The 17,229-nt window shown below is 38.1% G+C and overlaps 1 protein-coding gene across 1 annotated transcript; it reads right to left on the reverse strand.

The window, feature by feature from the left end:
• Positions 1–15,144: 15,144 nt before the first annotated feature.
• LOC149630976 (uncharacterized) lies at positions 15,145–16,762 on the reverse strand. Its single transcript, XM_089851171.1, has 2 exons — positions 15,342–16,762; positions 15,145–15,283 (listed from the first exon to the last, which is right to left on the reverse strand). The coding sequence occupies exons 1-2, from the start codon at positions 16,401–16,403 to the stop codon at positions 15,242–15,244; spliced, it is 1,104 nt and encodes a 367-aa protein (XP_089707297.1). The 5' UTR covers positions 16,404–16,762; the 3' UTR covers positions 15,145–15,241.
• Between the last annotated feature and the right edge of the window lie 467 nt (positions 16,763–17,229).

Below are 17,229 nucleotides of genomic sequence, written 5' to 3' on the forward strand. Positions count from 1 at the left end.
TAAAATATACATGAAATTAGAAAATGTGTGTTTAAAAGACCCCACTTGTCTGTTGAAATGACGGTGAAGGTCCCCACTTGTAAATTTATCGAGTGTGAAAAATGAAATTGAAATACTTGATGGAACCATTAGCCTTTGACACTAATTCAAAACCTAATAATTTATACACAAATGTCCCCAGATATAAGGTTGCAAGACGGTTTAGGTCCCCACTTGTAAACCTGAAATCAGCTCAAAACTTAAGTGTTAAGCCTTTAAAAGGTCCGATTAACTAAAATTCATTATAATAATCAATATTTAAACTATAAAATTACAAGTTGGGAAAACCAAAATATTACCTCTCCGTGTCGAGAAGATTATATAAACAAAATTATCCAATGAAAACACTTTTGCCCTCATCCTTTATATATATAGGAGGCAATGAATGAAATATATCACAATGCACCGGCCTTGATAGATACAGGAGGCAATGAAGGAAATATATCGCATGCACGGGCCTTGGTAGATATAGGAGGCAATGAAGGAAATATATCGCATGCACGGGCCTTGGTTGATACAGGAGGCAGTGATAATCTCTCTTTGTACGAGAGGTTTATCTTTAATATTTAAATAAATATAATTATTTTTAATTATTTTAATCTTCAATAATTAACATTAATAATAGTTAAATCGTTTAAAATAAAGTTATACCTATTATCTTCTCAAACTTTGCTAATATTGACGTTTAAAGTGAAGGGTACCCCTCTTCCCGCTTTTTTCAAATTTTGGGGTATATATACGATTCGATTCCATTATAATAGTAAGGAAAAAGCGCAATTGCGAAAACCTTTGGTGGCCGATCCCACCTTAGGGAGGCTAGACGTTTCTCGTAACCCTAGCTGATCGCCGCGTATATCCTAAAACCAAACGATGATAATGGAGTAGAAGCCAATGATACAGATTGGTGTCTATGTGGAATAGACGGCATACTAGTGGATGGTGGTGTTAGAAGCCAGTGTAAGTACAGACTGGTGTCAATGTGGGATTGACAAAGAACAGAAGATGATGGTGTTGGAAGCCAGATAAATACCAGACTGGTGTTCATGTGGGATGGACAAAGATCAGAAGATGGTGGTGTGAGAACGCAAGTAGAGGAGCCATTTCCGTGACTGTGAAAGCAGTTCGGAAATGGCGAACACGTTTGCTCCGATACGCAATCTGCGAACGCGGTCACGTGGGTGTAACAACGGACAGACAGACACACACACACACACCCAAACACCCACATACGGGCACACGATTGACACTTGGGGACCGGTAAGGAGTGATTGACATCTGAGGACCCAATTAACTATAGTTCACTAAAAAGAGGATTTCATAATTAGTTGAGCGCCGTAAAGCATATAATTAAACACTCGCTGTGGAAAAAGAACCCAAGACATTTATATGTAGGGACCTGAAAACACACGATATTTTCACCGCATAAATGGGGACCTTAATTCCAGATTACTTTCAAATTTCAGATATAGATGTCGCTAGGTGAAAGTCCCCACTTGTCAATGAAGTCACTGCGTGGATCTTGAAAGTGTATAATCAAAAAATGTCCCCAGATATAAGGTTGGAAGACTGTTTAGGTCCCCACTTGTAAACCTGAAATCAGCTCAAAACTTAAGTGTTAAGCCTTTAAAAGGTCCGATTACCTAAATTTCATTATAATAATCAATATTTAAAATATAAAATTAAAATATACATGAAATTAGAAAATGTGTGTTTAAAAGACCCCACTTGTCTGTTGAAATGACGGTGAAGGTCCCCACTTGTAAATTTATCGAGTGTGAAAAATGAAATTGAAATACTTGATTGAACCATATAGGCTTTGACACTAATTTAAAACCTAATAATTTATACACAAATGTCCCCAGATATAAGGTTGGAAGACTGTTTAGGTCCCCACTTGTAAACCTGAAATTAGCTCAAAACTTAAGTGTTAAGCTAGAAATAGGACTGATTACTTAAATTTCATTCTGATAATCTATATTTAAACTATAAAATTAAAATATACATGAAATTAGAAAATGTGTGTTTAAAAGACCCCACTTGTCTGTTGAAATGACTGTGAAGGTCCCCACTTGTAAATTTATCGAGTGTGAAAAATGAAATTGAAATACCTGATGGAAATATATAGGCTTTGACACTAATTTAAAACCTAATAATTTATACACAAATGTCCCCAGATATAAGGTTGGAAGACGGTTTAGGTCCCCACTTGTAAACCTGAAATCAGCTCAAAACTTAAGTGTTAAGCCTTTAAAAGGTCCGATTACCTAAATTTCATTCTGATAATCAATATTTAAACTATAAAATTAAAATATACATGAAACTAGAAAATGTGTGTTTAAAAGACCCCACTTGTCTGTTGAAATGACGGTGAAGGTCCCCACTTGTAAATTTATCAAGTGTTAAAAATGAAATTGAAATTCTTGATTGAACCATATAGGCTTTGACACTAATTTAAAACCTAATAATTTATACACAAATGTCCCCAGATATAAGGTTGGAAGACTGTTTAGGTCCCCACTTGTAAACCTGATATCAGCTCAAAACTTAAGTGTTAAGCCTTTAAAAGGTCCGATTACCTAAATTTCATTATAATAATCAATATTTAAAATATAAAATTAAAATATACATGAAATTAGAAAATGTGTGTTTAAAAGACCCCACTTGTCTGTTGAAATGACGGTGAAGGTCCCCACTTGTAAATTTATCGAGTGTGAAAAATGAAATTGAAATACTTGATTGAACCATATAGGCTTTGACACTAATTTAAAACCTAATAATTTATACACAAATGTCCCCAGATATAAGGTTGGAAGACTGTTTAGGTCCCCACTTGTAAACCTGAAATCAGCTCAAAACTTAAGTGTTAAGCCTTTAAAAGGTCCGATTACCTAAATTTCATTATAATAATCAATATTTAAAATATAAAATTAAAATATACATGAAATTAGAAAATGTGTGTTTAAAAGACCCCACTTGTCTGTTGAAATGACGCTGAAGGTCCCCACTTGTAAATTTATCGAGTGTGAAAAATGAAATTGAAATACTTGATTGAACCATATAGGCTTTGACACTAATTTAAAACCTAATAATTTATACACAAATGTCCCCAGATATAAGGTTGGAAGACTGTTTAGGTCCCCACTTGTAAACCTGAAATTAGCTCAAAACTTAAGTGTTAAGCTAGAAATAGGACTGATTACTTAAATTTCATTCTGATAATCAATATTTAAACTATAAAATTAAAATATACATGAAATTAGAAAATGTGTGTTTAAAAGACCCAACTTGTCTGTTGAAATGACTGTGAAGGTCCCCACTTGTAAATTTATCGAGTGTGAAAAATGAAATTGAAATACCTGATGGAAATATATAGGCTTTGACACTAATTTAAAACCTAATAATTTATACACAAATGTCCCCAGATATAAGGTTGGAAGACTGTTTAGGTCCCCACTTGTAAACCTGAAATCAGCTCAAAACTTAAGTGTTAAGCCTTTAAAAGGTCCGATTACCTAAATTTCATTATAATAATCAATATTTAAAATATAAAATTAAAATATACATGAAATTAGAAACGGTGTGTTTAAAAGACCCCACTTGTCTGTTGAAATGACGGTGAAGGTCCCCACTTGTAAATTTATCGAGTGTGAAAAATGAAATTGAAATACTTGATTGAACCATATAGGCTTTGACACTAATTTAAAACCTAATAATTTATACACAAATGTCCCCAGATATAAGGTTGGAAGACTGTTTAGGTCCCCACTTGTAAACCTGAAATCAGCTCAAAACTTAAGTGTTAAGCCTTTAAAGAACCGATTACCTAAATTTCATTATAATAATCAATATTAAAACTATAAAATTAAAATATACCTGAAATTAGAAAATGTGTGTTTAAAAGACCCCACTTGTCTGTTGAAATGACGGTGAAGGTCCCCACTTGTAAATTTATCGAGTGTGAAAAATGAAATTGAAATACCTGATGGAACCATATAGGCTTCGACACTAGTACAAAATCTAATAATTTATACACAAATGTCCCCAGATATAAGGTTGGAAGACTGTTTAGGTCCCCACTTGTAAACCTGAAATTAGCTCAAAACTTAAGTGTTAAGCTAGAAATAGGACTGATTACTTAAATTTCATTCTGATAATCAATATTTAAACTATAAAATTAAAATATACATGAAATTAGAAAATGTGTGTTTAAAAGACCCCACTTGTCTGTTGAAATGACGGTGAAGGTCCCCACTTGTAAATTTATCGAGTGTGAAAAATGAAATTGAAATACTTAATTGAACCATATAGGCTTTGACACTAATTTAAAACCTAATAATTTATACACAAATGTCCCCAGATATAAGGTTGGAAGACTGTTTAGGTCCCCACTTGTAAACCTGAAATTAGCTCAAAACTAAAGTGTTAAGCTAGAAATAGGACTGATTACTTAAATTTCATTCTGATAATCAATATTTAAACTATAAAATTAAAATATACATGAAATTAGAAAATGTGTGTTTAAAAGACCCCACTTGTCTGTTGAAATGACGGTGAAGGTCCCCACTTATAATTTATCGAGTGTGAAAAATGAAATTGAAATACCTGATGGAAATATATAGGCTTTGACACTAATTTAAAACCTAATAATTTATACACAAATGTCCCCAGATATAAGGTTGGAAGACTGTTTAGGTCCCCACTTGTAAACCTGAAATCAGATCAAAACTTAAGTGTTAAGCCTTTAAAAGGTCCGATTACCTAAATTTCATTATAATAATCAATATTAAATCTATAAAATTAAAATATACCTGAAATTAGAAAATGTGTGTTTAAAAGACCCCACTTGTCTGTTGAAATGACGGTGAAGGTCCCCACTTATAATTTATCGAGTGTGAAAAATGAAATTGAAATACTTGATTGAACCATATAGGCTTTGACACTAATTTAAAACCTAATAATTTATACACAAATGTCCCCAGATATAAGGTTGGAAGACTGTTTAGGTCCCCACTTGTAAACCTGAAATTATCTCAAAACTAAAGTGTTAAGCTAGAAATAGGACTGATTACTTAAATTTCATTCTGATAATCAATATTTAAACTATAAAATTAAAATATACATGAAATTAGAAAATGTGTGTTTAAAAGACCCCACTTGTCTGTTGAAATGACGGTGAAGGTCCCCACTTGTAAATTTATCGAGTGTGAAAAATGAAATTGAAATACTTGATTGAACCATATAGGCTTTGACACTAATTTAAAACCTAATAATTTATACACAAATGTCCCCAGATATAAAGTTGGAAGACTGTTTAGGTCCCCACTTGTAAACCTGAAATTAGCTCAAAACTTAAGTGTTAAGCTAGAAATAGGACTGATTACTTAAATTTCATTCTGATAATCTATATTTAAACTATAAAATTAAAATATACATGAAATTAGAAAATGTGTGTTTAAAAGACCCCACTTGTCTGTTGAAATGACTGTGAAGGTCCCCACTTGTAAATTTATCGAGTGTGAAAAATGAAATTGAAATACCTGATGGAAATATATAGGCTTTGACACTAATTTAAAACCTAATAATTTATACACAAATGTCCCCAGATATAAGGTTGGAAGACGGTTTAGTACCCCACTTGTAAACCTGAAATCAGCTCAAAACTTAAGTGTTAAGCCTTTAAAAGGTCCGATTACCTAAATTTCATTCTGATAATCAATATTTAAACTATAAAATTAAAATATACATGAAACTAGAAAATGTGTGTTTAAAAGACCCCACTTGTCTGTTGAAATGACGGTGAAGGTCCCCACTTGTAAATTTATCAAGTGTGAAAAATGAAATTGAAATTCTTGATTGAACCATATAGGCTTTGACACTAATTTAAAACCTAATAATTTATACACAAATGTCCCCAGATATAAGGTTGGAAGACTGTTTAGGTCCCCACTTGTAAACCTGATATCAGCTCAAAACTTAAGTGTTAAGCCTTTAAAAGGTCCGATTACCTAAATTTCATTATAATAATCAATATTTAAAATATAAAATTAAAATATACATGAAATTAGAAAATGTGTGTTTAAAAGACCCCACTTGTCTGTTGAAATGACGGTGAAGGTCCCCACTTGTAAATTTATCGAGTGTGAAAAATGAAATTGAAATACTTGATTGAACCATATAGGCTTTGACACTAATTTAAAACCTAATAATTTATACACAAATGTCCCCAGATATAAGGTTGGAAGACTGTTTAGGTCCCCACTTGTAAACCTGAAATCAGCTCAAAACTTAAGTGTTAAGCCTTTAAAAGGTCCGATTACCTAAATTTCATTATAATAATCAATATTTAAAATATAAAATTAAAATATACATGAAATTAGAAAATGTGTGTTTAAAAGACCCCACTTGTCTGTTGAAATGACGCTGAAGGTCCCCACTTGTAAATTTATCGAGTGTGAAAAATGAAATTGAAATACTTGATTGAACCATATAGGCTTTGACACTAATTTAAAACCTAATAATTTATACACAAATGTCCCCAGATATAAGGTTGGAAGACTGTTTAGGTCCCCACTTGTAAACCTGAAATTAGCTCAAAACTTAAGTGTTAAGCTAGAAATAGGACTGATTACTTAAATTTCATTCTGATAATCAATATTTAAACTATAAAATTAAAATATACATGAAATTAGAAAATGTGTGTTTAAAAGACCCAACTTGTCTGTTGAAATGACTGTGAAGGTCCCCACTTGTAAATTTATCGAGTGTGAAAAATGAAATTGAAATACCTGATGGAAATATATAGGCTTTGACACTAATTTAAAACCTAATAATTTATACACAAATGTCCCCAGATATAAGGTTGGAAGACTGTTTAGGTCCCCACTTGTAAACCTGAAATCAGCTCAAAACTTAAGTGTTAAGCCTTTAAAAGGTCCGATTACCTAAATTTCATTATAATAATCAATATTTAAAATATAAAATTAAAATATACATGAAATTAGAAACGGTGTGTTTAAAAGACCCCACTTGTCTGTTGAAATGACGGTGAAGGTCCCCACTTGTAAATTTATCGAGTGTGAAAAATGAAATTGAAATACTTGATTGAACCATATAGGCTTTGACACTAATTTAAAACCTAATAATTTATACACAAATGTCCCCAGATATAAGGTTGGAAGACTGTTTAGGTCCCCACTTGTAAACCTGAAATCAGCTCAAAACTTAAGTGTTAAGCCTTTAAAAGGTCCGATTACCTAAATTTCATTATAATAATCAATATTAAAACTATAAAATTAAAATATACCTGAAATTAGAAAATGTGTGTTTAAAAGACCCCACTTGTCTGTTGAAATGACGGTGAAGGTCCCCACTTGTAAATTTATCAAGTGTGAAAAATGAAATTGAAATTCTTGATTGAACCATATAGGCTTTGACACTAATTTAAAACCTAATAATTTATACACAAATGTCCCCAGATATAAGGTTGGAAGACTGTTTAGGTCCCCACTTGTAAACCTGATATCAGCTCAAAACTTAAGTGTTAAGCCTTTAAAAGGTCCGATTACCTAAATTTCATTATAATAATCAATATTTAAAATATAAAATTAAAATATACATGAAATTAGAAAATGTGTGTTTAAAAGACCCCACTTGTCTGTTGAAATGACGGTGAAGGTCCCCACTTGTAAATTTATCGAGTGTGAAAAATGAAATTGAAATACTTGATTGAACCATATAGGCTTTGACACTAATTTAAAACCTAATAATTTATACACAAATGTCCCCAGATATAAGGTTGGAAGACTGTTTAGGTCCCCACTTGTAAACCTGAAATCAGCTCAAAACTTAAGTGTTAAGCCTTTAAAAGGTCCGATTACCTAAATTTCATTATAATAATCAATATTTAAAATATAAAATTAAAATATACATGAAATTAGAAAATGTGTGTTTAAAAGACCCCACTTGTCTGTTGAAATGACGCTGAAGGTCCCCACTTGTAAATTTATCGAGTGTGAAAAATGAAATTGAAATACTTGATTGAACCATATAGGCTTTGACACTAATTTAAAACCTAATAATTTATACACAAATGTCCCCAGATATAAGGTTGGAAGACTGTTTAGGTCCCCACTTGTAAACCTGAAATTAGCTCAAAACCTAAGTGTTAAGCTAGAAATAGGACTGATTACTTAAATTTCATTCTGATAATCAATATTTAAACTATAAAATTAAAATATACATGAAATTAGAAAATGTGTGTTTAAAAGACCCAACTTGTCTGTTGAAATGACTGTGAAGGTCCCCACTTGTAAATTTATCGAGTGTGAAAAATGAAATTGAAATACCTGATGGAAATATATAGGCTTTGACACTAATTTAAAACCTAATAATTTATACACAAATGTCCCCAGATATAAGGTTGGAAGACTGTTTAGGTCCCCACTTGTAAACCTGAAATCAGCTCAAAACTTAAGTGTTAAGCCTTTAAAAGGTCCGATTACCTAAATTTCATTATAATAATCAATATTTAAAATATAAAATTAAAATATACATGAAATTAGAAACGGTGTGTTTAAAAGACCCCACTTGTCTGTTGAAATGACGGTGAAGGTCCCCACTTGTAAATTTATCGAGTGTGAAAAATGAAATTGAAATACTTGATTGAACCATATAGGCTTTGACACTAATTTAAAACCTAATAATTTATACACAAATGTCCCCAGATATAAGGTTGGAAGACTGTTTAGGTCCCCACTTGTAAACCTGAAATCAGCTCAAAACTTAAGTGTTAAGCCTTTAAAAGGTCCGATTACCTAAATTTCATTATAATAATCAATATTAAAACTATAAAATTAAAATATACCTGAAATTAGAAAATGTGTGTTTAAAAGACCCCACTTGTCTGTTGAAATGACGGTGAAGGTCCCCACTTGTAAATTTATCGAGTGTGAAAAATGAAATTGAAATACCTGATGGAACCATATAGGCTTCGACACTAGTACAAAATCTAATAATTTATACACAAATGTCCCCAGATATAAGGTTGGAAGACTGTTTAGGTCCCCACTTGTAAACCTGAAATTAGCTCAAAACTTAAGTGTTAAGCTAGAAATAGGACTGATTACTTAAATTTCATTCTGATAATCAATATTTAAACTATAAAATTAAAATATACATGAAATTAGAAAATGTGTGTTTAAAAGACCCCACTTGTCTGTTGAAATGACGGTGAAGGTCCCCACTTGTAAATTTATCGAGTGTGAAAAATGAAATTGAAATACTTAATTGAACCATATAGGCTTTGACACTAATTTAAAACCTAATAATTTATACACAAATGTCCCCAGATATAAGGTTGGAAGACTGTTTAGGTCCCCACTTGTAAACCTGAAATTAGCTCAAAACTAAAGTGTTAAGCTAGAAATAGGACTGATTACTTAAATTTCATTCTGATAATCAATATTTAAACTATAAAATTAAAATATACATGAAATTAGAAAATGTGTGTTTAAAAGACCCCACTTGTCTGTTGAAATGACGGTGAAGGTCCCCACTTATAATTTATCGAGTGTGAAAAATGAAATTGAAATACCTGATGGAAATATATAGGCTTTGACACTAATTTAAAACCTAATAATTTATACACAAATGTCCCCAGATATAAGGTTGGAAGACTGTTTAGGTCCCCACTTGTAAACCTGAAATCAGATCAAAACTTAAGTGTTAAGCCTTTAAAAGGTCCGATTACCTAAATTTCATTATAATAATCAATATTAAATCTATAAAATTAAAATATACCTGAAATTAGAAAATGTGTGTTTAAAAGACCCCACTTGTCTGTTGAAATGACGGTGAAGGTCCCCACTTATAATTTATCGAGTGTGAAAAATGAAATTGAAATACTTGATTGAACCATATAGGCTTTGACACTAATTTAAAACCTAATAATTTATACACAAATGTCCCCAGATATAAGGTTGGAAGACTGTTTAGGTCCCCACTTGTAAACCTGAAATTATCTCAAAACTAAAGTGTTAAGCTAGAAATAGGACTGATTACTTAAATTTCATTCTGATAATCAATATTTAAACTATAAAATTAAAATATACATGAAATTAGAAAATGTGTGTTTAAAAGACCCCACTTGTCTGTTGAAATGACGGTGAAGGTCCCCACTTGTAAATTTATCGAGTGTGAAAAATGAAATTGAAATACCTGATGGAAATATATAGGCTTTGACACTAATTTAAAACCTAATAATTTATATACAAATGTCCCCAGATATAAGTTTGGAAGACGGTTTAGGTCCCCACTTGTAAACCTGAAATCATCTCAAATCTTAAGTGTTAAGACTTTAAAAGGTCCGATTACCTAAATTTCATTCTGATAATCAATATTTAAACTATAAAATTAAAATATACATGAAATTAGAAAATGTGTGTTTAAAAGACTCCACTTGTCTGTTGAAATGACGGTGAAGGTCCCCACTTGTAAATTTATCGAGTGTGAAAAATGAAATTGAAATACTTGATTGAACCATATAGGCTTTGACACTAATTTAAAACCTAATAATTTATACACAAATGTCCCCAGATATAAGGTTGGAAGACTGTTTAGGTCCCCACTTGTAAACCTGAAATCAGCTCAAAACTTAAGTGTTAAGCCTTTAAAAGGTCCGATTACCTAAATTTCATTATAATAATCAATATTTAAAATATAAAATTAAAATATACATGAAATTAGAAAATGTGTGTTTAAAAGACCCCACTTGTCTGTTGAAATGACGGTGAAGGTCCCCACTTGTAAATTTATCGAGTGTGAAAAATGAAATTGAAATACTTGATTGAACCATATAGGCTTTGACACTAATTTAAAACCTAATAATTTATACACAAATGTCCCCAGATATAAGGTTGGAAGACTGTTTAGGTCCCCACTTGTAAACCTGAAATTAGCTCAAAACTTAAGTGTTAAGCTAGAAATAGGACTGATTACTTAAATTTCATTCTGATAATCAATATTTAAACTATAAAATTAAAATATACATGAAATTAGAAAATGTGTGTTTAAAAGACCCAACTTGTCTGTTGAAATGACTGTGAAGGTCCCCACTTGTAAATTTATCGAGTGTGAAAAATGAAATTGAAATACCTGATGGAAATATATAGGCTTTGACACTAATTTAAAACCTAATAATTTATACACAAATGTCCCCAGATATAAGGTTGGAAGACTGTTTAGGTCCCCACTTGTAAACCTGAAATCAGCTCAAAACTTAAGTGTTAAGCCTTAAAAAGGTCCGATTACCTAAATTTCATTCTGATGTTATTGTTATTGTTATTGTTGAAGGGGGTGACGCGTCGCCGCGTCGAGCACCGATACCAAGGGTATATTGTGCGCCCCGAACTGGTTAGACTGCGAAGAGTCCTGTCGCCTCGATGAATCGGAGAATCCGATTGACCGAGACAGTAGAGAACTGGTGAGGTTCCATAGTATGCATATCGAAATGCTCAAACCTCATGGCCGCGAGATAGTCGCAGCAACATAGGATATGGGAGGAGGTTTCCTCTTCCTCCCGGCAGAACCTACAGAGTGGGTCATCAACGATGCCCAGTAGGTGCAGGTGTCTATTCAGCCGGCAGTGTCCAGTGAGGAGACTGGTGACCAGCCTAATTTTGCTTTTGGTAAGGGCAAGCAGTTCCTTTGCCCTAGTAATAGAAGGACCCGGGACAAACTCCTTGGCTTGTCTCTGCCCATCCATGTCTAGCCAGAGTTGCAGTTGAAGTGCAGACATCCGGCAGTGAATCCTATGGCGAATGATGCCATGGGGGATGGGAACCGCAGGCTCAGGTCCGAAGAACTTCGCCTCAGCCCCCCTTTTGGCATACATATCAGCCCTCTCATTGCCCAGGTATCCGCAGTGCCCTGGCACCCACAGCAATTGAACCTTGTTGCGGGCAGCCAAAGAACTCAGCAGATCCAGGCAGCTGAGCACCAGTCTAGAATCGACAAGGCACTGATTTAGCGCCTTGAGAGCGGCCTGACTATCCGAATAAATCTGAATCGTCCGTCCGCGGTAGTTTTTCTTGTTGCAGAAATCCACACATAAACAAATGGCCATGATTTCCGCCTGAAAAACGCTGGCAAAGTTGCCAAGGCTCTCGTAAAAACCAAACTTCTTGGTCAAGCAGTAGACCCCGGCACCAACTCCAGAGTCCGTTTTAGAGCCGTCCGTGAACCAGACGGACTCCCCCCCAGTTCCAAGGACTGGGGTGGTCTCCCAAACAGCGCGACTGGGAAAGTGCACGCTGAAGGGCTTGTCGAAGTGGTGTGATATAACAGACTTATCTGAGACCATCACAAGTGATGGCTCAGTACTGCTGTACTCACTGAAAAGCTTGGTGTGACTGAAGTCCCAGTGCTTGGGCTTCCACCAGCCGAGGTTGTTGAGCCTACAGGCTCCCATAATAGCTTCTTCCTCAATAAAGAGGTGAAGGGGAAGCATATTGAGAAGGATTTCCAGAGAGGCTGTGGGGGCTGTCCTCATGGACCCCGTGATACCGATGCACGCCAGCCTTTGAAGCTTGCGTAGTTCATCTTGGGCTGTCTTAAGGCGAACCCTGGGCCACCAGACAAGGGCTCCATAGGAGACCACTGGCCTGATGATCCTAGTATAAATCCAGTTTACAGCGCTAGGGCTTAAACCCCAGGACTTGCTGACTGAACTCCTTAAACGCCAAAATAGAATTTTGGCTTTCTTGATGCTCAGATCAAGATGGGATTTCCAAGTAAGCTTGGCATCAAGGGTCACGCCAAGGTACTTGACCTCGGAGGACTTCTTTAAAACCTGTCCAAAGAAGGAAATATCATTGAAGAGGTCATTAGTCCTTTTCCGGGTAAACGGTATAAGGACAGTCTTATTGGGATTGACGGTGAGGTTAACTTCCCTACACCATTCCTCAACATCATGTAAGACAGATTTCATCAGTGCAGCGATAGTTGCAGGGAACCTCCCTGTAACAATCACTGCGATGTCATCCGCATAGCCAAAGCAGTGACACCCCCCCTCCCCGAGTCGGCCCAGCAGCTCATCCACCACCAGGCACCAAAGAAGAGGGGAAAGAACCCCTCCCTGAGGACAGCCACGGTCGGTGGAGATCTCCAAGGATTCCCCGAGAAGAGACGCCGTCACCCTACGGTACGTGAGCATGGATTTTATCCAACGACACAAAGTGTCGTCAATACCAAACCGCTCCGCAGCGCGAAGGATAACTTCACTAGAGACCCTATCAAAGGCCCCCTCAATATCAAGGAAGATGGCCAAAGACATCTCCTTGAACTCGATGGCCCTGTCAAGGCAGTTCAAGATGCCATGGAGCGCCGTCTCTGTAGATTTGCCTTTCTGATAGGCAAACTGAAAAGTGGACAGGGGTGTGTGGGAAAGAACACCATCCCGCAAATACCTGTCCACCAATTTCTCTAAAGTCTTTAGGAAGAAAGAGGTAAGACAGATAGGTCTAAATGCCTTAGCCTCAAGATAGCTCGTCTTCCCAGGTTTGGGAATAAAGATAACCTTCGAGCGCTTCCAGATATCTGGAATATGCGCCAGAGCAATGCAGGCTCTAAATATCCTGCACAGATAGGGGCCAATGGCGTCTATGCCTTCCTGAAGGAGGGCGGGAAAGACGCCATCTGGGCCAGGGGACTTGTAGGGCTGAAACGAATTTACAGCCCACTTAAGTCTAGAGTATGTAACTATCTTATTGGCGATGCCCCAGTCCGCCCTGTGTGCTCTTCGAAAGTGCACGGGGGGAGTGTCGGTGCTTGTGGGGTCAAAAGCCTCGGAGTCCGGAAAGTGTACCTTAAGCATATGCTTAAGGGTGTCAGTCCCTGACTTGGTAAACTCACCTTCTGCCACCTTAATGGTGCTGAGCTGGTGAGTGTTATCGTGAGCCAGGATCCTCATGATCTTGGCAGTAGCGGGGGCATCAGAGATGCTACCGCAGAAGTCCCTCCAGGAGTTCCTTTTGGCCTCCCGGATGGCTTTATTATACTTGTTAAGGGTCTGTCTATAAATAGTCCAGTCCCCAGTCCTCCTAGCCCTATTAAAGAGTTTACGAGTGAGCTTGCGAAGCTTGCCAAGTTCCGTATTCCACCAAGGAACGAGCCTCGGCCGGCTGGCAGGCTTCGCCGGACAGTTGTGGTGGTAGGAATTGATAATGGCTTGTTGCATGAGATCAACTGCCAAATCAAATTCCAGCACCGAGGAAAGCTTTGGAGCATTACCTCTGAGTAGGATGCAAAGTTCCTCCCTGTAGCCGGACCAGTCGGTCCGACGGGGATTACGCAGTTCCGTCTTAACCGAAGTTGACTTGACCGCGACCGAGAAGCAGATGTGCCTATGATCCGAAAGAGACGGTTCATTAGACACATGCCAGTTAGAAACCGACAGACTGATATTGCCTGTGGCCAGGGTGACATCAATGACCTCCTTTCTGTTAGAAGTAACGAAGGTTGGCTCATTGTGCCTGTTGAGAATATGCAGGTTCGTACCGACCAGATATTCTAGCAGTTCATCACCACGTCTGTTGCAGTCACTACTGCCCCACGTGACATGGTGGGCATTGGCATCGCAACCCAGAATGAGCCTGTCCCCCTGCCTCTCACAGCGGTCGACAAGAGTGACAACCTCCTGTGGTGGAGGGGAGCCAGTGGCATCATGGGGAAAGTAAGCAGACGCCATGATAAGGCCAGTTGCCTCTCCAGAAGAGGAGGGCATTACCTTAATCACAGCAGTATCCCTAGTGAGGTAGTTCGGAAGCGGAAGGATGTCAAGACCCTTCCTGGTCAGAACACACGCCCTGGGGTTGGGTGAGGTAAAGTCATAAGAGATATTACCTGCATTCTTTAAACCAAGGATTTTGCCATTATGAATCCAAGGTTCCTGAATGAGGGCCACATCCAGGCCCTCTAAGGCAAACCTCCGGCAGAGAACTGCCGAGGCTGCTTTGCAGTGATGCAGGTTGATCTGGATCACCTTGATGCTCATGACTTAGGGAGAGAGGCGGCCCCGGCTACCGCTTGGCGGTAGCGTGGAGTCCCGATCCAGGACCGGTATCTCCTTCGCCACCACCAGCAGCACCCTCGGCCCCCAGCTCCATCCCAGTAACAGGAGCGCAGGTCCTCTCGGTATCAGAGTCCTTCAAGAAGTCGGACTCTGTCCCGAGGTCAATGTCTGAGCTATCTGGAAGGGATGGCTCTAAATTAATACTAGCAATATTTGCTGCCAGCTCCCCACTCACGCTGGCTGCAGTATTACCCTCTTCTTCAGAAGCCTCAGAGGCATTCTGGAGAGGGTCCTTTGGCGCATTCAGGACTTTAAATGTCCCGACATCTACACCAGTAAGACCCTCGAAGCCGGCTTCCTTGATGGCCTCCATGGAGGAGCCATCAATTAGGAAGATCCAGCGTCTGGTGCTCTTCTCATCGAACGACTTCAGGCACCGCCAACAGTCGGTCAGAAACCTTCCATTGTAGGCCTTCAATCGCCGGAGAAGAGCCGCCGGATCAGTGGTGCGACGGTCCTTGGTCCGGAAGGACACCTTGAACGGCTTCGGGAGTTCACTGGCCTTCATCACTGAAAGCCGTGTTCCCCCTATGGCACGCTCATTATGGTGTAGCACCTTCACGAGCCATTCACTGGTCGCAGAATCCCCACATGAATAGATCATGGCCCCAGCCATGATGTGGAAATTGAGAGGACGTGGCAGCGAGCTTCCCGAAGAAAGCTCAGCGTCCAATGCGTCAAGTATAGCGGCCTGGATAGGAACGACGTCCTCCTCCGTGACCGCATTAGTCGGATAGCCATCTTTAACGATGGCCATCTTGACAATACTGGCGACGTCGCAGTAAGACTTGGTCTTCTTTGACGCCGCAGCTTGTAAGCTAGGCGAGGGATCAGGGTCCTCTGTCCTAGCTCTCTTGCCAGAAAGGGTGGTAGCTTCTCTTGCACCAGGCGTAGAGTCCGTACCCGGGACGTTTCTCCCAGCACCCGAAGGTACAGGAGTCACATCTCGGCCCGTATCTCCTGCACCCAGTGCAGAGTTCTGGCCACCTTTTTGGGGTTGTTTTCTTCGGCGGTTGGCCCTGCGCCTCCTATTTGCTTCACTCAACCTGGTGGAACCCGATTGAGGAGCAGGAGGCGACTTTTGGCCTTCCGCCGATTGCGGGTGGCTGCTGCCAGAGGCAGCATCTCGCCCAGAAGCAGGTTGGGAGTTGCCTCCTTCCCTGAGAGAAGGCTGGGTACCGGTAGAACCGGCTCCATGCCCAGGTTTTGTTTTGGTTTTTGTTTTTAAAGAATCCATAGAGATCCCACGAGTAATGAGGCAAATAAAAGGTCGCCACCCGGTAGTCCTCAACCCGGGTGGAAGGCTAGTTACAACGGGGTTTCGCCTGGTGCCCCGAGGGGATCGTTCGAGATACCGTAGATTAACTTCCCCGGTACCACACAGCCCTCAGCACGATACCTGCACACCTTGGCTTGGGAAGGGCGCGTATCAGCTCAGCCCACAAAACGCAGTGGTTGCCCAGCTCTCACCACCGAGGAGGTGTGATACAACGCACTGTTGAGGACCCAAGCTGGCGGTCGCGCAAGCGAAAGGTAAGGCTGAGCAGCAAAGCAAGGGGGGAAATTAAGCGCGCCATCCAGCTTGCGTCTCCAACTTCGAGAGCCAAATTTCATTCTGATAATCAATATTTAAACTATAAAATTAAAATATACATGAAATTAGAAAATGTGTGTTTAAAAGACCCCACTTGTCTGTTGAAATGACGGTGAAGGTCCCCACTTGTAAATTTATCGAGTGTGAAAAATGAAATTGAAATACTTGATTGAACCATATAGGCTTTGACACTAATTTAAAACCTAATAATTTATACACAAATGTCCCCAGATATAAGGTTGGAAGACTGTTTAGGTCCCCACTTGTAAACCTGAAATCAGCTCAAAACTTAAGTGTTAAGCCTTTAAAAGGTCCGATTACCTAAATTTCATTATAATAATCAATATTTAAAATATAAAATTAAAATATACATGAAATTAGAAAATGTGTGTTTAAAAGACCCCACTTGTCTGTTGAAATGACGGTGAAGGTCCCCACTTGTAAATTTATCGAGTGTGAAAAATGAAAT

Source organism: Phalangium opilio, unplaced genomic scaffold, assembly GCF_054372755.1.
Source record: "Phalangium opilio isolate 3A_F unplaced genomic scaffold, DU_Popi_V2 ptg000101l_1, whole genome shotgun sequence".
In the NCBI taxonomy this organism is placed as follows: Eukaryota; Metazoa; Arthropoda; class Arachnida; order Opiliones; family Phalangiidae; genus Phalangium; species Phalangium opilio.